Source organism: Melopsittacus undulatus, chromosome 5 (assembly GCF_012275295.1).
Source record: "Melopsittacus undulatus isolate bMelUnd1 chromosome 5, bMelUnd1.mat.Z, whole genome shotgun sequence".
NCBI lineage: Eukaryota > Metazoa > Chordata > Aves > Psittaciformes > Psittaculidae > Melopsittacus > Melopsittacus undulatus.
Window position 1 is genome coordinate 37,558,776 of NC_047531.1, and position 23,438 is coordinate 37,582,213.

General features: G+C 40.4%; 1 protein-coding gene across 1 annotated transcript; it reads right to left on the reverse strand.

Annotated features, from left to right (window-relative positions):
* Nucleotides 1–15,489: 15,489 nt before the first annotated feature.
* On the reverse strand, nucleotides 15,490–17,605 carry IL22 (interleukin 22). Its single transcript, XM_005142584.1, has 5 exons — nucleotides 17,405–17,605; nucleotides 16,546–16,611; nucleotides 16,301–16,441; nucleotides 16,009–16,074; nucleotides 15,490–15,603 (listed from the first exon to the last, which is right to left on the reverse strand). The coding sequence occupies exons 1-5, from the start codon at nucleotides 17,603–17,605 to the stop codon at nucleotides 15,490–15,492; spliced, it is 588 nt and encodes a 195-aa protein (XP_005142641.1).
* Nucleotides 17,606–23,438: the final 5,833 nt, after the last annotated feature.

Consider the following 23,438-nt stretch of genomic DNA (forward strand, 5'->3'; position numbering starts at 1 on the left):
GGTCTAGCATGGCAATACTTCAGCCCACTGTGATATCATTTTCGCTGGAAGTAAAGAGCAAGTTCTTGAAATGTTCACCCAAGACAGATTTTTTCACTCCTTCAGTGTTTCAAGAGCAACTCAGAAGGACTTAAACAGATTAGATAAAATGGTTTAAAGTGTAACAGAGATGACTCAAAGGAACCTTGAGCTGCCTGAGCTAGCAGCAGAGGTGTATGCCCTTCTGTGGCACCAGGGGCGTGAGCCAGCACTGGGAGGAAGGGTGAGACAAGCTGGACAATAAAGTCACCCCAGCCTTAATCTCACTGAACATTTACACAAACACATGGGCAGCCTCCAGGCCAAGATAGAATCACATCCAGCTTCAAGGTTCCGTCCTGTAACAGCTCTGGGACGATTTTAGCACAGAGACATCCACACATCGTAGTAGCTTCATGAGCACTAAGTGCTGATGGGGCCGAAGGACAAAAAGGACCAAAATGTGGAGGAGAGTTTAGACTTTTGGAAAGTGGAGATGATAGACTTGAGGTCCTATGTGCATTTCAGGTCTCATTTGAACTCATTTGAACATTTGAACTAGGTCTGCACTTAATTTCTAAATTCTGTCAGGCTTCCCAGAGAAGGTGCATGAAACCTCAGCATGCAAGGTATGTGGACAGCAGTTTAGCCACTTAAACTTAGTTTGTTCTTAGAAGAGGATCTCAGGCAATAGCAAGAGTAGAGTCAGAATGCAAAACTGCCTTGGGTTCCCCAAGATGTACTCCCTGGTCAACAGTTTTTCTCTAAACGGAGTAAACGGGTCATGTAGCCAGTCTGTAATGGCTTTTCACAAGAAAATAAATAATTTTCAACATCTCTGAAACCTCTGATCTTGCTGGAAAACCCTTGAGCCCACAAGTTTCATTTTGTCTGTTCTGTGAGCTCTTATCATCATGCTCAGAGGGCTGTAGCAGTGACACTTGCACTGGCCACTAGACACCTCTGCATGCGAATCAGCAAGCATCTTATTGAATTAGCTAACTTTTCAACTAAGTAATGTAAAAGGATGCAGATGAATGCAGATGCATCGTGACCATATCTTAAAAAAATTAAAAATAAAAAGGAAATAGGGCTTTTCTATCTTTACTGTCAAAGAAGGATGGTAGGTACCACTGAATATCTGATCCAGTAAAATCAGTTACACTTCCACTTTTTTGATATGCTGTCTTAGATACTGGTCATATGATCGTCAATATTCTCTAACTTCCTCATCTGTCACTTGTTCAGAGCAAAGATGGTCTTTTTTAGGGGGGTGTCACATAGCACCTTGTGCACTGGATTTTAGTGTCACTTTGGCACTCATATAGTTATTGTATAAATAATATAGAATACAAACTAGCTGGTATTGCTCAGTACTTTAAAGTTATATGAAGCACAGGAAATAACAAATTTGGGGAGGCTCCAGCCCTTTTAGCAATGAAGATAGAAAAGATCTGTCAAGTTAGGTATGGGAAGTGGACCTAATATATCCAGAGTTTATCTGAGGACAACAATGAAACACACCACCAAGCATGTTGCTACCAGACCGAGGCTGGGAACCATGGGAGTTCAAGGAGGCTGCCCCAAAGGAAATGGGCTCTCAGCATATGGAAACTTTCAGATCTACTGAATTGATGAATACTTAAGAAACAATACAATCCTGATAACACATCCAAGTTCATATATTACGCTAATATAAAATGTGTAAAGTTTATTTTAATGAGAAAGAAAATAATTAATGAGAAAGAATAAGAAAAATTAAGAGAGTATCCAACTTATTAAAGAAAATGTTGCCTGATTTGCAGGCTGGGGACTAAGCTTCAAAGATGATTGTGTGTTGACCTGTGTTACACATGACTGCATGACACTACCAGCCTGAAACAGGTCCTTTCTCCACCTTCTAATTGTGAGCCATGGAATTGTCTTGATCTATACAAATTCAGTAAATACTAGGTATTTTAGATTATTTCGATCTGTGTTGATACACCTACCACTGCTGCAAAGTTCCGTTACTCTATTTAAAGTAACAATCATATCTACTGATTGTTAGCAGCTTAATTGGCTTTCTGATCTCCATCCATAATAGCTTTGTCTAGCTTCTTACTTCTGAATCTTCTCACCTTTCACATTTCTGTTTATTTCCTGTTAGTATAACTAGAACTAAATTAGTTGTGTACTTCCTATAAATGTTACTCATATTTGCTTAGCTGCTGCTAATGTTACACTGCCTTTAAGACTATACTATTTCTTTTGTTCCTTTACCCAATAATTCACTTTGGTTTTCTGAAAAATAATCAATCTGCATGAAGAGCAGCAGCATTTGTGTTCAGAAATGTGATTTGATGAGTAACAATGAAGGCTATTGAGATTTTCCAAAATGTGAGAGTAACAGTACTTCCATAGGAAATAAAAAAAATGAGATAACTGCTGCCCCTGTTGGAGAGAGAAGTTTAGAACAGAGCAGCTGCTATCCTCCAAAACTGATTCTACAGATTTCTAAACAAGGTTGTAATGAACATAAGCACATAGGTAAGCATAAAATACTCAGTGGTCTTTAAACACAGTTTTTTATAATCTTCTATTATTATATAGGAACTTCTGGAGCTGCTATAGATATTGCATAATTACTGAACAATTGAAAACCAATTTTTCAGATGCAGGTACCTGAATTACCCAGGCAAACTGAGCACATAGGCACCCACCAATTCACTGCCACCAGTTTCAGCAAGGTTTAACTACAGGCTCCTGCTTAAATATTGTACATACACTGTTCTGGTTAGGGAAAACCCATACATAGCTGAAGTTGGGAAAGTGTAAAGAAAGCTAAAAACATTGGACACCTAGGATTAGATGTCAGTTTGGTGCCTTTCTCACCCCTAAACACAAAATCACTACACTTGTTCCCATGACACACCTACACTACATAGTGCCTCTTTGGGTACTCCTCAACTGCCTTTGCTGAGCAGCAGCAAAGGATGAGTGAGATTGGAAGAGACTCCCGGAGATCATCTTGTCCAAAACTCCTGCTCAAGGAGGGCTATCTAGAGTCAGTTTTCTGGGACTGTGCCCAGTCAGGTTTTGAATATCTCCAAAGACAGGTCTCTTAACCTCTCCAGGACACCAATGTTTGGTCACTCTCATGGTATTTAAAAAATCATGGCAGACAGGTGAAGTTCCCAACAACTGGAAAAAGGGAAATATAACCCCCATTTTCAAGAAGGAGAAAATGGATGACCCAGGGAGCTACAGACCAGTCAGTCTCACCTCTGTGCCTGGCAAAATCTTGGAGCAGATTCTACTGGAAGGCATGCTAAGGGACATGGAAAACAACAAGGTGCTTGGTGACAGCCAGCATGGCTTCACTAAGGGGAAATCCTGCCTAACCAATTTGGTGGCCTTCTATGATGGGGCTATGGAAATGATGGACAGGGGCAGAGCAGTTGATGTCATCTACCTGGACTTGTGCAAAGCGTTCAACACTGTCCCACATGACATCCTTGTCTCTAAATTGGACAGACATCAGTGTGATTGATGGACCACTCGGTGGATGAAGAACTGGCTGGATGGCCGCATTCAAAGAGTTGTGGTCAATGGCTCAATGTCCGGCTGGAGACCAGTAATGAGCAATGTCCCTCAGAGATCGGTCTTGATACCGGTCTTGTTCCACATCCTTGTCAGTGACATGGACAGTGAGATTGAGTGCACCTCAGCTGATGACACCAAGCTGTGTGGTTTGGTTGGTACGCTGGAGGGAAGGAATGCCATCCAGAGGGACCTTGACACGCTTGTGAGGTGGGCTGATGCCAACCTCATGAAGTTTAACCATGACAAGTGCAAGGTCCTACACCTGGGTCAGAGCAATCCCAGGCACAGCTACAGGTTGGGCAAAGAAGAGATTCAGAGCAGCCCTGCAGAGAAGGACTTGGGAGTGTTGGTCGATGGGAAACTGAACATGAGCCGGCTTCAGTGTGCACTCACAGCCCAGAAAGCCAACTGTATCCTGGGCTGCATCAAAAGAAGCATGACCAGCAGGTTGAAGGAGGTGATCCTGCCCCTCTGCTCTGCTTTCATGAGACTTCAACTGGAGTATTGTGTACAGTTCTGGTGTCCTCAACATAAAAAGAACATGGAACTGTTGGAACAAGTCTAGAGGAGGCCACGAGGATGATCTGGGGACTGGAGCACCTCCCATATGAAGACAGGCTGAGAAAGTTGGGGCTGTTCAGCCTGGAGAAGAGAAGGCTGCGTGGAGACCTCATAGCAGCCTTCCAGTATCTGAAGGGAGGCTACAAGGATGCTGGGTAGGCACTCTTCATTAGGGACTGTAGTGATAGGACAAGGGGTAACGGGTTAAAACTTAAACAGGGGAGGTTTAGACTGGATATAAGGAAGAAATTCTTTAGTGTGAGGGTAGTGAGGCACTGGAATGGGTTGCCCAAGGAAGTTGTGAATGCTCCATCCCTGGCGCTGCTCAAGGCAAGGTTGAACGAAGCCTTGGGTGACATGGTTTAGTGTGAGGTGTCCCTGCCTATGGCAGGGGGATTGGAATTGGATGATCTTAAGGTCCTTTCCAACCCAAACTATTCTATGATTCTGTGATTCTAAAAATCTGTCTTATTGTGTCCAGATGGAATTTCACGCACTTTAATTTGTGCCTCTTGTCCTGCCACTGGGCTCCACTGAGAGGAGCCTGGGTCTCATCCTTACTTCCCCCTTCCTCACGTGTTTATACACATTGATAAGATCTGCCTGATCCTTCTCTCCTCCAGGCTGGACATTCCCAGCTCTTGCTGCCTACCCTCATATGAAAGATGCTCCAATACATTAATTATCTCTACAGCTCTCACCACCAGAACAACATATCAACCACGCTCAGGTGGTTTTTCAATCTATGACTTAGAGAAGTTTTAATGCACTAAGTAAAGCAGAAATCAGTCTCAAACCTAGACAAAGTTGAAAAACTAAACCAAAAAAAAAAAAAAAAAGGCCACCAAACCCAATTACATTTCCTCTGGGCATTTGCATTTCTTTGCACTTTATGAGTAACATCTTTTGAGTAAGCCTCAAACCTGAATTGCTATAAAACATACTGTTAATCCGCTCTTATCTTAAAGAAACGGCCCAGGCTGGTTCAAGTGATATATCTCTGTGTGCTACTGGCCTGGCTCTGAATTTGATGAGTTTGGTGATAGATAGCCAACAAATGTCTATCAAGCTAATAGAAATGTCTTAGCACATTCAGTCTTTTCAGAGACAGATTACAGAGCACATTCAAGGTCCAGACTGAAATCACCAGGGTACTTAAAACTAAAATTTTGCCTCTGTGCATATACGACAGTTTAAGTTTTCAAAGCAGTAGTTAATTTTATTGCAAACAATCCACTGCTTTGACAGAAAGTTCAGCACTCCCTGGATATCTCAATACACCTTTCAAATGTCTACAGCTGTGTAGTTAAAAATCAGTTATATAAAAGCAATTTCATAGCTACACAAGAGCTGAATGTTACATGAAACCTTTATGTATACAGCCTTTACTAGTCACATTGTTGTATTCTTGTATTTGAGAAAAGCGATTATGAAAGATAGATAGAACAAAGTGTTTGAGCATGTTCCCATCAGCCAGTCAAGTGATCTCACTTAACGACAGTGATTCAGTCCCCAGACTCTTTAGAAAACATTCATCTGCCACCACCAAAATCACACTAGGAAATCCCTGTACAGGGGTATTTCTGCAGAGTGTACAGATGTGTTCGGCAGTAACAGACAGCTCAGCTTACCCACGTAGGCAGGCAGCTATTCCAAATTCTTCTTTTTCTCTTGAGACACAGAGGAGTGAATGTTCAAGAGTCTGTGACCTGCTTTTTCTTGTAATTTCATCATGGCTTCATGAAAAGGTTGCACTAAAATTATGACAGCAAAATGCAAACCACATGGAAACCTGGGCCTGGTTTTGGGGGAGGAGGATGCCCAGAGCTGCTAGGCTGATAGAAGTGGGTCAATCTGCATGGCACCACTCTTATACTGAAAAGCTTCTTGGTCCTTCTTCCTTTGTGCACACCTCTGTCTCCCTGACTTTTTTCTTTTTTTTTTTTTACTTTCTTTTCTTTTTTTACCATTCTTGCTTGCTTTTCTTTTGAAATTTTATTTTTAAAGGTTTCCCCCCCCTGTTCTTTCAACCCTGGACACTGCTGAGCAACTTGGCAATACTAAAACAGATCATTTGCACAGATCGTACTATCAGTAACATCAGCTTGGAACAGGGCTAGAACATTGTGAAGCTGCAGAAACTGCAGTGTCCAGAAAGATATCTTGGTGTTGGAAAAGAACATTATGTAAGACATGATTTGAGCAGGTTGCTCAGAGGCAGCTGTGTCCTGCAAGAAACATTTGAACTGTCATTTAAAATAGTAATGAAATCGAATTTCTGGACAATATTCAGAAATTAAAGTGTTAAGGGCATACAGAGGTATGAGTAACCTAACCAGACACTGGTGAACAATTCTGGCATTGAATCTTCCAGCTGGCATGGCCATGTTAATCGCAGGCAGCAATACAAACCCCATTAACAAAAATCATTATATCTGATTTTTATTGCCAAGGATAGTCTTTTACTAGAAAAAAAAAATATAATGTAGGGACTGTTTGCTTGTAGTGTATTTCTACTGTTTCAGTGAAGAACTGAAGTCATCCAGCTAAAGGTTTTCTGTTTGCTGGAAGCTGAATCATTTTTAGCCTGCCACTTTCAAACACCAACAAAAACTCCTGCACAGTAAAATGTGAAATACTTGCCAAGCCATCTCTCAGGATGCTTCCCCATCTCAAATAAGATTCGTATCAAAATCCTGGCTGCTGTTGGACTGACTGCTGCAGAACAGCCACAACCTTGATGCTCCAATACTAGCACCAGCGAATAAAAGTGAGGGAAGCAACTGTGCAGTAGGCTGGAAAGTGATGTTCCAGAGCATTTTTTCATTGAAGGTGTCATTCTTCTTCCAGTAAGCTTAAACCTATCAGTAGTAAATGTGCTTTCTTCTGTTACTTTTCTTTCAGAAGTAGCTCTTGAGTGCTGAGAAGTCTATGACCTTCACTCAGAAATTGCTGCCATGGTGCCATCTCCCCACCTTTCATTCAAACCCTTCATGTCTCTGGGCTTGTTTTCCACTCTACATCTTCCTTGTTTCTGAAGCAGTGCTTTCAATGAATGTCATCAGTAGGGGCTTTTTTTTGTAGAAAATTTACTTATTTAATGATCAGATATGATCACATCTGTCATTTTTTTGGTAGAGTATATATAGGAGCAAAATAATGAATTAGTCATGAGAGGTTCAGTGGCACAGGCTAGAGGAGTACCTGCAGGTGCAGTAAAATCTGAGTTTCTTGTTGGTAGTATTCATAAGAAAGGGATTGTAGAGACTTCTAAAAGTTTTGGAAAAAAAAAACAGAACAAAATATAAGTAGCACTTAGAGAGAAAGAAGAGATGTCACAAGTCAAAATACGCATTGAGATTTTCATTTGAGATCAAGTAAAAAATTGAAAATTTGAAAAAGAGGGAAAATTTGTATTACCATTTAAAAGATAGCACTGTTTATTGTAATTAATATAATTAAATCTTATTCAGCAGATATTAATGATGATAGTGGTTAAATCTAGAAACCAAGAAATTTCCTGCATTATCTGTAATTTATTTTAGAAACTTAGGGAAAAGTAAAGTATTGGTTATACCTGACATTGGATAGCTTGTTTTTCTGAAGTTTCAATCTTGAACCTATTTTTAGGCTTGACTCTTTACTTACGCTGTGGCAATATTTCAAATTATGGAAGAGATGTTTTAACAAACACCTTCTTTAAGAGCTTCTTAAACAAAACAGAAATATTCCATCTCCATTTATGCAGATGTTGCAATTATATTAGGGAATACTTTTGTGCAAATTACAACTAGGATGTAGAGCATTGACTTTACAATCTTCCATGCATGTAATTCATTTTGTAACTGTGACAGAAGTATCAATTATCTAATATGTTTGTGGGAGTGAAGTGAAAATAATGAGAAGGTTGTTGATGTTCTCCATATGAAAAGAGCTATTTTTCATTTTTTTAAATAAAGACCCATAGTTTCCAGTGAACCACCAATGAAAACATTTTTTTTTTCTTCCCTCAATTTAAAATCAATTCTGGGCTCTCCAGTTTTTTAATTTCCTGGAGAAAATCAATATTTACGTAAAAAAGCAGCAAAAATTTTCATTTCTTCACAAAACCCACTTTGTGCCAGCAGGAAAAAAAAGGGGGGAAAAATTCAATGGGAAAAGGTTTCCAGTCTTGATCAAACTTTCAGAGATAACATTTGCTACAAAGAAAATATACATATATACTTTGCCATCATTCTTCTGATTATTTGCATATGTTAGATCCGCATAAAGAGGTTAAAACTATACCCCTCTGGTAAGCTTGGAAAATCACATCAGCCTTGTTCTCGTGACGTTTTTCTTCATCTCTAATAAAAACTTTCCATACTTGTACCTATCTGGAAGAAACCTTTATAAGTTTCACTGCAAACTTGTGAATTTTGACCCAATATGGAACACCAAATAAGCTCTTCACGGATTCTGAAAGGTTTGCCCACATTTGCAAGCTTGGATTAGACAATTTGAAAGCAAATATTTCCACATGAGAATCCCTTACATTGGCAAAGAGTGTTTTTCTAGCAGATTTCCCTTCATTAAGCTTAGCAATTGCATAAAATTCAGAAGATTTGTTCCCTTTATATTCAACCAACCTGTTTCAAAATTAGCAGGCAAGCCCTGAAAAGTATTCTAGGTCTGAAATATTTGCCTGAAACTCTGAACATACTGGGTTTTTTTTTTTCTTTACTAATCTTTCACTTCTGAAAACAAACATTTTATTTATCATATACTCTTGTAATCACACAGCAAAGAACAGGACATCATTTATCAGTCTGCAACCTCTCTCTTGTCTCGGTTCTGATAATCAGGTTAGAGTATAAACCTAACCCCCCCAGCCAAAACTTCATACTACATCTCTAAGAAATTCTCTGTTTTACTTTCCAGAAGTGTAGAAAAGAAACGATGAGTTTCTCCTTTCTTCCTATTTTCAGAGAAACCTAATCATGTTCTTCTCACCTAAAACATATTCTTTATTATTTATTCATTTCCAATATCACTGGTTACCAACCTAAACTGAAGTTTGCAACTGCAAGTAATGTGAAAAGTACCAATGGAAAACAGTTAAAAATGAAAAAGAAATTAAGTTTACGTTAATACTGCCAGAAGGTTTCTAGAGTAAAATGGCATAGACAAAGCTGTTTGTTTCTGGTTCTTTCTCTTGCCGGTAGCTTGACCCATAAGCAGCATAACTCCCTGAATTCCACATCTGGGATTTGTCATGCACAGCCATAGAACACTGGAGGCTGGATGCCTGAGTCTGTGCTCATGACCCAGGGCTGATGAACAGGACCAGGCCCTCAGAGAACACCTTCTCTCCTCTGCCTAATATTCTTGCTGCTGAAGAGAGACTCTGTGAGTGCCTGTGGGCAGCACATAAGAATTTGCTAGCTAATTTTCTGGCACCAAAGCTGGGGCAAATGATTCATTCAAGGCTATTATCAAAATGAGCAAAAATTTGGTGTTTGCTGATTTGCAGCATCAGAATCTTGGCCAGTGATTTGGGTTCCCAATCACTGCCACAGAAATCTTTGTCATGAATCATTAACAGATTAAAAAAGAGAGCATAATGCCAAGGTTGAGCATCTCCTTCTTTTGGAGGCTTTAACCTTGCGCGTCTAGTTAAAAGGAATATTTCATGTGCAAGTAGCTGTCTTGCATTTTCTGAAACCCATCAAATCAAGGTGCTTTCCTAAACTTAATGGAACCTCTGTTACATACAGGAGCTATGATCACTGTGTTGAAAATGACATGTTAATGCCTACAAAATAATCATCGTTTTTGCCAAATGCTGTGTTTGACAAACAAGTATTCTACATTTTTGAGCTACCACAGTAAAAATGAGCATCACAGTTGATAATCCCTAAATCTGGGGTTATCTACCAAAAATCCCAGTTATCCAATCTTTTTTTTTTTTTGATAAAATATAAAAAAGATAAAGGAATAATAATCTGAATTTTTCTTCTCCCATTCAAGACTGGCAGGAGTCATATTATAAAGGGTAACTACTCAAGGAGAAAGGTTGGTCAAGCCAGAAATTTGAGAGACATGTTTGATAAGAAGTATTCACCTAAGACAAAAAAAAGAGGTCACTGCAATGACAAGCAGTCAATAAATGTCATAAAATGTTTTTCTGAAACAAGCCTTCCATCTTAACATCTGCGCTGAAATCTTCCATCTTTTCTTTGTAGTATAATTAACTTGATGCACAAGCTATAAGCCTGATTTTATACACTTTGAAGTCAGTAGGAGTTTTCTTTCTATCTTCTGTGGAGCAGGACCAGATAAATGATGAGATAATCTGTTGGGGAGCTCTTACATGTCAATGGCTAATGTAAAAGAGAAATCAGAAAGTCAATCTTCATGATTTCATAGCGTTCAGATTTTACCACAGATACATGATTCCTTTCACAGCTTAATGAACATCACCACCACTCCTTGAATGTGTTTTAGGAGTCAGAAGCAACCCTCTTTTGGAAAATTATAGGACCAAATAACTTTAAATCAGTGCAATTTTCAGGTTTTGGAAAACAGTGTTTTACATTCAGTCATTTGAAATTAAGGCTACAATTTCCACTGAAAAACCTTACTGGTTCTTGCAGAAACAACCATGCAACAGTTTCAAGTCAGCTGATCAAAGACACATTTGTCAGTCTGTTTTTTCAAAATATTTAGATATATTTTGCCCTAAGCAAAAGAGAAAATGCTTTTAGTTTGAAGATCTGCCCTTTCTTATTCAAACCTAAAGAAGAAAAATGGCCTGATCTTGGAAATACTCAGTGCTATGCCTTAATCCTTCCTACTCCAAAAATGTTTATTTGGCTCTCATGGCAATTCACTGAAGATATATGAACGATTCTTAACATTATTTTTTTAACTTCTCATTAGAGGAGAAAAGATGTAGAAACATCTTCCTTTCTAAACTGCTCATCAATGAATTCCAGATTAAATTATAACAATTTATATCTCAATTTGGCCAGGTATTTGGAATGTAAGGATTAAACAGAAAACGCTTTCCTAGATTTTACAAGCACCCACTGGGCACAGATGATGGCCATGACTGAAAAGATTATCATTTACTGTTGTTCAGTACACTCCTTCTTCAAAGCAGCTAATTGTTTAGCTAATTGTGCTTTAAAACACAGGCTGGCATAATCATATGCTGCTGGTTTACCATCAGGATAGCTTTGGTTCTGTTCGTTGTCTAAAACATACTTCCAGTAGCAAATTGGAAATATAAACCCTCTATTATTCTAGGTCAGTAAAGTATATATTCAGACAGAGAATATGTAAATCTCATAACTGAGTAACACTCCATGCAATGTATTTAAGAGATATTTCTTAAACTGTCACAATACTTACTCAGCAGGATGTGGAAACTTTTGTTCATGCTTCGGGTTCCTCTGTCTTCGCAATATGAAGTTTCAGAGGTAGTTTAAATGTTTTATAATAATCCATGTAGCAAAAACATCAGCTAATGTAAGTGAAGGGAAGATAATCCGTTGGGGAGCTCTTACATGTCAATGCCTAATGTAAAAGACAAATCAGAATGTCAATCTTCATGACACCAACAGAATGCCAATGAGGCAGTAGACAGGTCCATCAATTTTTGCTTGGGAAGAGGTCCTCCAGACTCTACAATGGAGGTGTCCTCAATAAAGGATGTAGAGCAGGTGCCTTCCCTAGCAGCAGTAGGCTGAAGACCTCTGGGAATTACAAATAATCCACAACTTGGAGGCAGGCTAAGGAAAGGAAAATAGGGCAACAGAAATTAGAATTGCATGAACAATTGAGTTTCTTTTTGGCTACCCAACTGAAAAATTAAAGCAAAAAAAATCATTTGGGGCCAGCCCAAAGCACTTGTCCAACTCAAAATGAAACAGTTCATTTTGCTTTCAAATCTCTTTTCAACCTTGGAAAGAAAATGTACATAAAATTCTAAACCAAAACACTACTTTGAAGTGTAAACTTCAAATAATTCACTGAGAAAATGTCATAAGAAAATGTTTCAGTATGGTTTTCCTTTTTTGAGCTATAACTATTGACTAAATTGAAACCCATCTTGCCTAACTGAAACTATACCTTACTTCTGGTCAGCAGTTGCTTGTCCCCCACATTTCCCTTGGCTGTAAGGGAAGCCTCCTCCAACTTCTACTTCATTTGTTCAAAACTGACCATCACCCACCATCCTTCGCACATCCACAAGTCACAGATGACCTGCAACTACATCTGTGAAGGAAATTTTGCACAACCTGCTGTGTCACAATTTCAGGGCTCCAGCTTGTGACGTTTCCGTGGGAGAGTCTTCCAGGGAATGGTTTCCAGGGTTAGAGAAGTTAATTAATAGTTGACTTAATTTTTACACTTTTGTGGAAAAAAACGGGGTTTTTATCTGGGTTTAGCCCCAGTGTAGAAAGCATGAGAGATTGATTTGACATTTCTGGGTAGGGCAGCTCAACAAGGATGGTATGGAAGAGGCTTAAAGGAAGTGGAAGAAGGAAATAAGTTAATTATCCTTTTGTGAAGTGATTATATCACTGAGGAACAGCATGTGTGATTCATGGTTTAATCTCTATTTATAGTCAAGGAAGAAAACATGCACTTTTAGAGAAAAGTCATGTTATTCTCTCCAAAAGCACAATCTTTATAAATCTCTAATGGCACCTAGATAGTTCCTATTACCCTTCACTGACTGTAAATGAAGCTGGGTGTAGATTTGGGATAGATTGTATCTGTCAAAGATCAGTGAGATGAGTTCTCCACTTGGTGCTTAATTCCCTCTCTTTGCTTTCAGCTGTCACAAGCTCAAGTTATAAGAGAAAGGATGCTGGCCAACAGCTTTTGACAATATCATTTCTTATCCCACAAGAAAAAAAATAAATATCCTACTGAATATATCAAAAGGTTACACCCCCAACATAGTTATTTGGTACCAAATTCTGGCTGGCTGTCACTGTTGGGACACTTCTGCTGTCACTCTGAGCAGGTATGTAACTGAGCAGGTATGTAACAGGTATGTTGTAAGATGCAAATGAGAGTGTGGAACAAAGTAAACCATGTTGATTGCATCTTGTTTGACAGATAGGAGGCATCCATCACCCAGATGGGTCATATGGCAGTCTAGTTTGTGAGTTCCCACAAGAAGGTGTTATCATTTCAGCTCATGGAAACTTTGTTAAAATTAGATATGAATGGATGCTTTTATCTTGAAATCCGTTTTGTTTGAAAGCAGTATGGGATGTTTTAATTCAATTTTAGTGTCGTTTAACCTCAACAGCTGATATAAATTGAAACTAGCTGTTTATGGACTTTAATTTCTCTTTGCATTTAATTGATGAACCCACCCAGGTAGATCAAGGCAAATTTCCTGCCAACATTTTTCCTATATTATAGCAAAATCATAGAATCACAGAATAGTTAGGGTTGGAAAGGACCTTAAGATCATCTAGTTCCAACCCCCCTGCCATGGACAGGGACACCTCACACTAAACCATGTCACCCAAGGCTTCATCCAACCTGGCCTTGAACACTGCCAGGGGTGGAGCATTCACAACTTCCCTGGGCAACCCATTCCTGTGCCTCACCACCCTCACACTAAAGAATTTCTTATATTCAGTCTAAACCTCTGTTGTTTAAGTTTAAACCCATTACCCCTTGTCTTATCACTACAGTCCCTAATGAATAGTCCCTCACCAGCATCCCTGTAGGCCCCCTTCAGATATGGGATGTCATCTTGATATCCTTTTAGCAAGCATTTTTACCTTTATGTTGCTGATATGCTGTGTTTACAAACTTTGCCCTCCTTATCTGCACTACCACCCTTAGTCCTTTATTTGAGGATATTAATGGTGTTCTGGTTTTGTTTTAATTTGGATTGGATTCCTGTTTCCCTGATGAAAAAATGGTAAAGCCTTGCTCAAGAAGCCTTCACCAGTTGCTGACAATGTTATTACACATTTCCTCTGGCTTTCTCACTATTTGGATGCTTTTCACCTCTTTAACTTAGTCCAGCTAGCAGTATCCCTTGCTGCACCAAAGCAACTCCTGTGTCTTTGCCCAGGGCCATTGCTGAATGACATGGATTAAACTGCTCTTCAGTGACTTATTTTCTTTTTTTTCCTGCCTGGGATCTTGTGTTAGGAGTAGGCACCAAGCACCTCTCAAGCACTCTCAAATCCCTGATGCTGCAGAGCACTGTGCTCAGCATGCCCATGAGGCAGCCAGAACACAGTGGTCTGAGTTTTCAGTAGCAACTGCTGGCTGTTTTGTCTTCATCTCAGGAGACAGAGTTCGGGACTTTTCACTAGCAGTTGTTCAAGATGGGATCTTGTCTACAGGCACATTGAAACAGAATCAATAAATGAAATTAATGATTCTCATAAATGATGCTAATTTTCCTACCACCCTCCAAGAGAAGGATTGACCTATATGCTCCTTGTTAAGCCCTGGCTTGGGATACACTGAAATTGCAGCCTTATGGTAAAGAAGCATGTCCTCAGACCAAGCTTGCATCCTTTCTGTGTACAAGAATATAGCCGCTGGCCCAACAGCCCCACAGGCACAATATATGTCATCTCACTTGTGTTTGAGTAAAAAAGAAAAGGCTCTGTAAATGGCAACATTTGGGGACCAAAATATTTATTATAATAAATTAAAGAATAAGCATTTATAAAACAATCCATCTGAATATAAATATCACACAGCAGTTTTAATTTCATAGTTCACTTAAAACCCTCTGGTACAGCTTCATAAATACATTTCCTTGGATAATTTTCAATTAATATATATAAATAAAAGTACAGTATAATTATTACCTTAAAATAAGTTACTATTAAATAGAAATGACAAAAATTATTTCTGAATTACTCTGAACTTTTCAGGTAAATGTCAGAAAGGGGCAACATATGCAAGAGAGGTTTCCAAGTAAAAGGCTCAAAACATCCTGGCTACCTATCACTGCCTACCTTAATCAAAGCTGATTCACATGTGTCAAATCTCAGCATATAAAATATAGAAACAGTTGATTTATTCCTATGGAGGAGCACAGGGTCATGCCTTTTAAAATAACTAATGTCCTGTGTTGAAATGGAGCCACAAACACTGTCCTGGAGTCTTCCTTTCAAAGCAGGCAGCAACATGCATCCTGTCTGTGCCCACTTAGTTTGCTGTTATTGGCATGGGTGAAGAATTACTGCATCGAGGTATTAGGGGAAAGAAAGGGTGTCCATAGTATTATAGCAAGAGATTTTTGGAGACATCTATTAAAGGCTGATCTGAAGACCTGAAATTTTTTCAGTTTTTCTTCTTGTTCCCTCCCTTCTTTGGGATATCAGTGCAGGCATTTTCTATGTAGTCAAACAGTAAATCCAGTTCTCCAATGGCTTTAGTCTTTCCATTCTCTCCCAGCTAGAAAAGAGCACAATATAAATTTTAGCATCTCATTATTTCTCAGAAAATTTAAATCAGGTTTGTCATAGAAACTGAATCAAGAACTTACTCTCCTTATTCTCTCAAGTAGTTCTGTTAGAGTATTATACCATAAAATATAAACTAGATCATTCTAATCTAGTCTAGCATACAGAATTACCTGCAACCTGACTTCTGAAGCTTTAAATTACCATGACATGTGCAGAGAGTTAACAACTGAAGGAGAGTTTGAAGTAGAAACATCACTAATCCCCTCTTTAATGCCCATGAAGGCTTCGTCTCCCAAATAATCTGCACAGTTTGTTTCACAATTGGGTCAGCCTTAATCCAACTAAAACACTGGAGTTTGTCACAGCTCTTTTTAAATTTTTTGGGGAAATGTACCTCTTTCAGTTTGGTCTTCATTTCTTCCAGGTTCTTTTCAATGTGATCTCTGTGTCCATAGAATTTCTAAAAAAAGACAAAATCCAGATGTAACATTGACAGCTGCATGCAACAATGTGCTGCTTTTTTTCCCACACAAACACACCTTCTATCAACCTCGAGTTTGATATCTTTGATCTGAGGTTCACTTTCATATCAGTGCCTCTTGCCACTGTTTGCAGCATTCTGAGATTCAGGAGCAGTGACAAGAGTCACAACTCAGAGTCAGGGGAAGAAACACAACGCTACTCACACATCTGCTCAGCTCCGAGGTCAGGGATGCAAAGAACTGTACCACCTCCGCAGCATACAGGTACTGGTCCTTGACCTCGGTGAGGACATCTTTCACTACAATCTCCACAATCCTCTTCATCATGTAGCAACGGTTGTTTTCCTATGTGTGCAAGTAAGAGGTCATGTTAACTCATGGCAAGAGATCAACGAGTGCTGGAGAAGGTTGCAAAGAGCAGTCTTCACACCTAAGGGTATAAAGCTTACCCTGATGTTAACATAGAGCTGCTGCCCAATGAGCCTGTTGTCCGTGTCCTCATCTGAGGCCCTGGCCTGAGGGGAAAAAAGGGAAATGTCAGGCAGGGATGGGAACCGTATGTGAAAATTAACAATAAACCCTAAGGTTTTTTATCATTAATAGAGCAGGTGAAAAGAGGGAAATGACACCAGAGACATTTTGTTACAGGTAGATAAGCTTGGAGATTTTGTCTGCTTCTCCCCTGAGCTGGATGAGATTTAAGGTCAATATCACCAGAAAATAAATAAGCAGAAGTCTGAATTCCTGTCACACTTTTCAACATCAGATGTCGTAGTGGCTATGATGACTAAACCAGATGCCGCAGGTGGCCAACCTCACAGTGGCCCACAGCACTGCTGGGAGATGCTGCAGCACTCAGCGGCATACACCAAGGGGGGACCCACCCTGGTAAGAGCAGCCAAAACACCTGCCCAAGCAAAGTGCTGTATGATGCCTGAGGAACTGCCTGGCCATGGCTGGAATCATGGACAGGTCCAGCTCCAAATGCCCTGGGCAAACAGAGAAATTTAAGCTCAAGTTTCACAATTGTCCCAAACTAGCAGCAGCCGCTTGAGAGAAGGAGCTGTGCTGTGCCAGGGACTGACTTTTCCTTGAGGAGGAAAAGAGGCAGAGGCAGCAGCTTCCCCTGCCTACACAACCAGTGAGCAACAGACCCACTCCACATGCCCAAACTCTGCCTTACTGCAAGCACACGTTTCTTCTGGAGAAAGGCATGAGAAAGAGAGGAATGCTGAAGGTGAGAAGTGAGGGCACTGATGGAGAAGGAAGTCCTCGGATCCCACATGAAGGTTACACAAGGTACTGTACCATTTTAGCCAAGGTGTAGGTACGATTCCTGATGTAGGGCTGAAAGTTGAACTTCCTGAGCCTGCAGGTATGATGGGCTGTAGAAGCCACCCCTGCCCCTTTTGGAGGCAGAGGGCTGGTGAGAAGAAGAGGGAGAAAGCAACAGCAGCAGCAGAATACCCATCCTAAGAAGCTCTTGGTCAAGGTCTGCAGGGAGGCCATGTCTCACAGTCCAAAGTTCTCTGTCGCAGCAGGTTTCAGCTACAGTGCTCAGCACTGATGAGAGAGAGCAGTGTTAGCATCAGGGAGACTGGGCAAGGCAAAGTGAGAGAGGCAAAAAGGCTGCAAGCCTTACCTTTGCAGTGATTCTTGATGTGCTCTGCAGGAGGTGAGGTGCACCTTATATAGGGCCAACAGCATCTCTCTCAGCCTATTTTTTTTTTTTTTTTGCGTAGTGGTGGTAAATAAAAATGACATCAGCAACTCTCTTGCTTTCCAGTATCCTCTTCTGAGAACTACCTAACCACTACAAAACCCACAAATACAACTACAAGGCCATTAGAATCTTCAGTTTCTTATAAAATAAACCAAATCTTAACGCAGGGCAAAGCAGGGGCTGTTACCGGGACAGGAATCCTGAATTCTCTTTGCATAAAAATGTCTGAGAACTGTATGGGTCTGAGCATCCTGTCCTGATTGTAACACAATAATTGGATTGACAATTTTACAACAGGTAATGTATCTTATATAAATTTTGGTTCATAGAATCATTTAGATTGGAAAAGACCCTTTAAGATCATCAAGTCCAGCTATTAACCTTGCAGCAAATGACTGGTGCTCTGCTGCTGCTCACTGGAATAAAGCAGTGGTCAGACCCAAACACTGTACCAGACCCAAAAGCACTGACCATGTACAGTTCCTACCCTCAAATACTTTTTCCCACACAGTGGCCCACTGGAGTCGTTGGCCATCTGCCCATCACTGTGCAAAACTCTCTGACAGACCAGAAAAAGTGTAGGACCAACACTGCCTCTATCACATATCTGATCTTCAAATTCCCATTTTCCAAAAGTTATCCATATTCCAGGCTGTAGCTGGGTGTAATGATCAGAGGTCATTAGAGGTGGTCATGCACTTACTTATCCATGTGATTGCCATGTTCCTGATCTTTCAGTCCGAAATATGCAGGATGCCAAAGGGAAACTGCGCTCTCTTTAGAGAGTAATTTGCAACCCAGCTGTAGACAGTTATGCATGAGGACACAGACCTGGTACAAATGCAAACTCCTGGTTGCCTAATACCCACAAGGCACACAGGTGACAAATGTGAGAAATAGGAAAACCGAGGCTTCAGCTCTGCCTCTGGGAGTGAACAGGGGTAACCCTGGGGTTTGGTATCACCCCTTGCGGCTTAGGACAAGAGCCACAACCAGCCTTACCCCATGGGTCGAAATGCACAGCTCTTTTCCTTATTTCTGAAAGGAAGCAGCCTAAAGGCTTGCTGGCACCAGATTTATGCTTTAGCCTCCCTGATACATCCACATAATGAATTAATCTCTCCATGCCTCAGTCTTGCCTCAGTTTCCCTCAGATACCTGTCACATCAGCTCTGCACAGTCTGCGTCTTTGCAGGTGCACCCTGTCACCCTGAAGCCACCATCACCAGGTCGGTTTCCATGCCCAGCTCAGGAACCTATTCCCATACCCAACCTCTAACAGCATCCTGACTGCAGCAGGCAGCAAAAGCAAGTCTGGACCCAGGATGTCAATGATGTATTTCACACCCCAAATGTGTATAGCACCACAAAGCTATTCAATAACATGTTTATAAACTCTTTTCCATATTTTTTTTATTTCCAGGCTAATAAGCCTAGTGGGGCAGCAGGTTAATGAGCAGATGGGAGGATGAGTTATTCTTAGCCAAAAGACAGACATTAAAGACCAGAATAGAAATATTTTCATAGAAAATATTAATGTAGACTTGATAAGGCTCTCTTTCTCCCATCTGCATTGTCAGCCACCCCTCATGGTCATGCTAATTTTTGGCTGTACCATGACATCCTCCTTCTGAGACTTTAAAAAAGCTTTGTTTAAATTCAATTTTCCTCCCTACATGCATCATTCACTTTTATTTTCCAGGCTCTGAAATGCTGAAACGGATATTAGAAGTTAATTCATTCATATTTCACAACATGATATTCCTAAATCCTGTGTATTATTTAACCCTTTGTTTGCAGCTGTGAGTTATTACAACCTGTCTTCCATCCCTTTAGCCTGCTGTATGTCCAACTCAAAAATAAGTATTCAAAACCTTGCTGGACACTAATTTTAGCAGACTGCATGGTTTCCATGCTCATGAGTATCCTCCTGGCCTCCTTCCAACCACCTTCCACCAGGTGGCTGCTGGTTCTGGATGTACCACAGTTGTGGCTGCACTTATTCCTTGTAACATGTCAAGAGAATTCCTTTGGAAGTGGAGATATGCTTCTCATTCCCAGGGTCTGTTATTTCTGTTACGTGACCGCACTGAACAAGGATGTGACAAGACACTGCTATCACCTCTTCTGTCTAGCTCACCACAGCCTGGTAGGGAGATTCACATCCAGCATTTCATTCTAAGGAAAGATGGGGCTAAAAACCTGCACTATCTCTAGATCTTACTCCAATCCTCAGGTGAAGCCGAGATAGGGACGAAGGAATCAGAAGGTTTTCTGCTACAGTTGAAGAATAACTTCTCTTTCATCTTGTTTGAGAAGGGTATACAATGATCTTCTGGAGAATAAGTTCGTGAGTCAGTGCTGAAGGTGAACCTCAAGGAAATTCCTTACTTAGACTCCCCTCCACAAACAGGCTGCTCTGAACTGCAGAGCTGGCAGAAGAGTGGAAGGAAAGCTGCATTTAATTTAAAATGTGATACTGTGGCTGAAACCATCGCTGGTGGCTCTTTGGGGAGCAAGAATAAAGTGGAAAAAATGCATCTGAAGAACATGTCTTAAAAGAGCAGCCTTTCTCACTAATTCTTTCCTATGTTAACATTGTCAAGTATTCTAGCAACTGGTAATTTAGCAATTTCACTTTGAGCCTGAACTATTGATGTCTTGTGATACATAATGCCAAGCCTTTCTTTATAAAGCGAAGTTCTCTCGAAAACTAGCAAACAAAAATGAACACTGAGAAAGACCTCTCCAAGCTCAGGTGGGGGAAAAAAGTAATCTTCCTTCTTAGTTTTATGACTTTTTCTAGGTTTAATGATATTTTTAATACTTAAGATTAGTAGCTATGTTTTTAATTCAAAATTATTGGAGACCTCTGCATGTACACCCTCTATAGAGTACCCTCTGCATTGTTCTGTAAGTGTAATTAATTTAAAAAACAACCTTTTTTCACAGATTGCATTTTCTCCCCAGTGCTATCCCAAGAGTCAAACCTCTATCCTATCCCTGACCTCAGCAATGAACTTCTAAAGCGTAAGTACATGGAGTTTCCCTAATTCATTGAGAAACCGTAGTGGTTGAATATTCTCGACAATGACTTCTTGACCCATATTGAAGACAGAGGATTTTTTGAGGAGGACTGGAACTCTACATCACATCTACCTCAAAAGCCACAGACACTTCCTTCTTACTTTGAATGAAGCTACAGGTGAATAACCCATACTGTACTTTGATGTTCATCTGTTGTGTATCATCACCAGTACGCTGGCATGCAGGAACTTTCTTGAGCTTTACTACGTTTCCAGTCAGCTAGGACTATATTGTATTATTGGAAACATGTTCAGGATGATAAACCTTGTCAAGATCAGGCATGTGGAAAAGCAAACCTGTGTTTTGTCCTCTTGGATCTTTTATCTGGCAATGAAATCCTTCCTGCTTAAATATCCGTAGGAATGGACCACAGGTCACATAATGCCTAAAACTAAACACACAGTCTATAGGGAGACACCCTCGACTCCACAGAAAGGCCACGCTCATCCCTTCATTTTGCTCCAGCTCATTTCTGAGCTCGTTCACTGCATGTTATTTCAGGTATTCTCTGCTTTTGCCTAGACTTTCAAGCTTGAAGAGATTAAATCAAACTAAAAATGTTTCAGCTCAAGCTCCAGTGAAGCCTTGGTTTAGTTAGTTCCCTGGCCAGCAATGAAAACATCAGTAATGGAAGTTGGCTCTTCTTTATAAAACTTCCAATTAAGCTGTTCTGTAATTTTTCCATTTGTTATGGAAACATTCTAGTACATATGCAAGTATCTTCTGGGCATGACCATTAAAAATGGCAGACGGAATTAATTTTTTATTTGTAGGAAATTGTATCAACACAGAGATTCGGAGAGGACATGTGGCATTTGACCGTTGTATTTTTGCTTTCTTCATGATAGGTTTAATGTTGTGTAAGACAGATACTGTGAATCTGCTGTTATGAGGAGCAGTACTATTAAAATTGCTTAGCCTGGGAGCATGAGGTGACTTTGGGAAAGACTCTTGTGTCAGGTCTCAGTACAGACACTGCTGACTCAGGCTTTTTGCAGAGGATGTGCAATTCACCTACCTCCCCTGACAGTAACACTTTTGTTAGACAGTGAGTAACACATTTCCTCTAACAGTAACACTTTTGCTTGTGTATCTGGTATTTCATCAAAGTCTTTTGGTTCTGTTACATAATTTTGGGTTCCCTAAAATGCTATATAATAAACATCATAAAACCAGCATTTCTGAGGCTGCACCTAGAATCCTGTGTTCAGTTCTGGGTCACTCACTACAAGAAAGACATTGAGGTGCTGGAGTGGGTCCAGAAAAGGGCAACAAAGCTGGTGAAGGATCTGAAGCACAAGTCTGATGAGGAATGGCTGAGGGAACTGGGGTTGTTTATTCTGGAGAAGAGAGGGCGCAGGGGTACCTTGTCACTCTCTACAGATACCTGAAAGGAAGTTGTAGGGAGGTGGAGGTCTGCCTCTTCTCCCAAGTAACAAGTGACAGGACAAGAAGTAACTGCCTAAAGCTGTGCCAGGGGAAGCTTATACTGGATATTAGGAAAAAATTCTTCACTGAAGGTGTGATCAGGCATTGGAACAGGCTGCTCAGGGCAGTGGGGGAAATCACCATCCCTGGACGTGTCCAAAAAACTGTGTAGATGAGGCCCTCAGCACCATGGTTTAGTGCTGGACTTGGCAGTCCTGGGGTAATGGTTGCACTTGACGATCTTTTTCAACCAAGTTGGTTCTATGATTTCTTATCACAAAAAGTCTAAGTGGAAGTGAACTAATAGTTCATTGTGGTCTCAGTTTTAGATTACACTCTGGGACAAAATAAAACCAAAACACCACTTTGGTATAAATAACTTCATTCTCACCTCAGGAACATTCGTGTAGCAGACACCCAAGAAAAAGACAGCCAGAGACACATTGAGACAACACTATGTGGCTGCTACCAACATTATTACTGCTACCCCAGGACCACTGAAGTAGTAACTTTCATTGCAGTGCCAGGAGGATTCAGTGATTCACTAAAAAAGAAGCGTTAATGGAAGCACAATAGATGTTAGTCCAGTGGTCCTGCCTCTCGAGACAACTGCTGCCAATCTCAGTAAAACATAAGCCTTGCTTATATGCTTAATAAGACTTGCTGACAGGAGCCATAATTTAGTTTATGCAGACAGGAGAAAAGAGAATTCAGATCACCTTGGTGCACACAACCTCACGCCACCAAACATCGCTATTAGCCCTTCCACCAAATGGCTAGTTCTTTTAATTCAGAGTGTGAAGTCACACATGCATGGTGAGACTGCCACTTTATATAGTGACCTACATATATACAACTCTGTCTTGCAAAGAGTCAAATCAGGTGAACTGAAACTTCTGTGCTTCCTGTTAATGTGGTGTGGTTACACAGCAGTGACTCATGACATGGCAAAGTGGAATTACTGACATAGTGCATCTCAAAGAATATCACTCTAACTGGGAACAGAATTTTGCAAGCTGGCTTATAATCCAAAATTCAGCCACAAGCAGTTACTCAGGCGAAGAAAGCCCCAGCATTGTGCATCTTGATTTTTCATTTTACCAT

Coding starts and splice junctions, on each gene's coding strand:
- IL22 (XM_005142584.1), bottom strand. CDS start 17,605: ATGGCCTCCCTGCAGACCTTGACCAAGAGCTTCTTAGGATGGGTATTC. Junction 16,612..17,404: donor CCTACACCTTGGCTAAAATG/GTACAGTACCTT, acceptor TTTTCCCCTCAG/GCCAGGGCCTCAGATGAGGA. Junction 16,075..16,300: donor CCTCGGAGCTGAGCAGATGT/GTGAGTAGCGTT, acceptor GTCTTTTTTTAG/AAATTCTATGGACACAGAGA.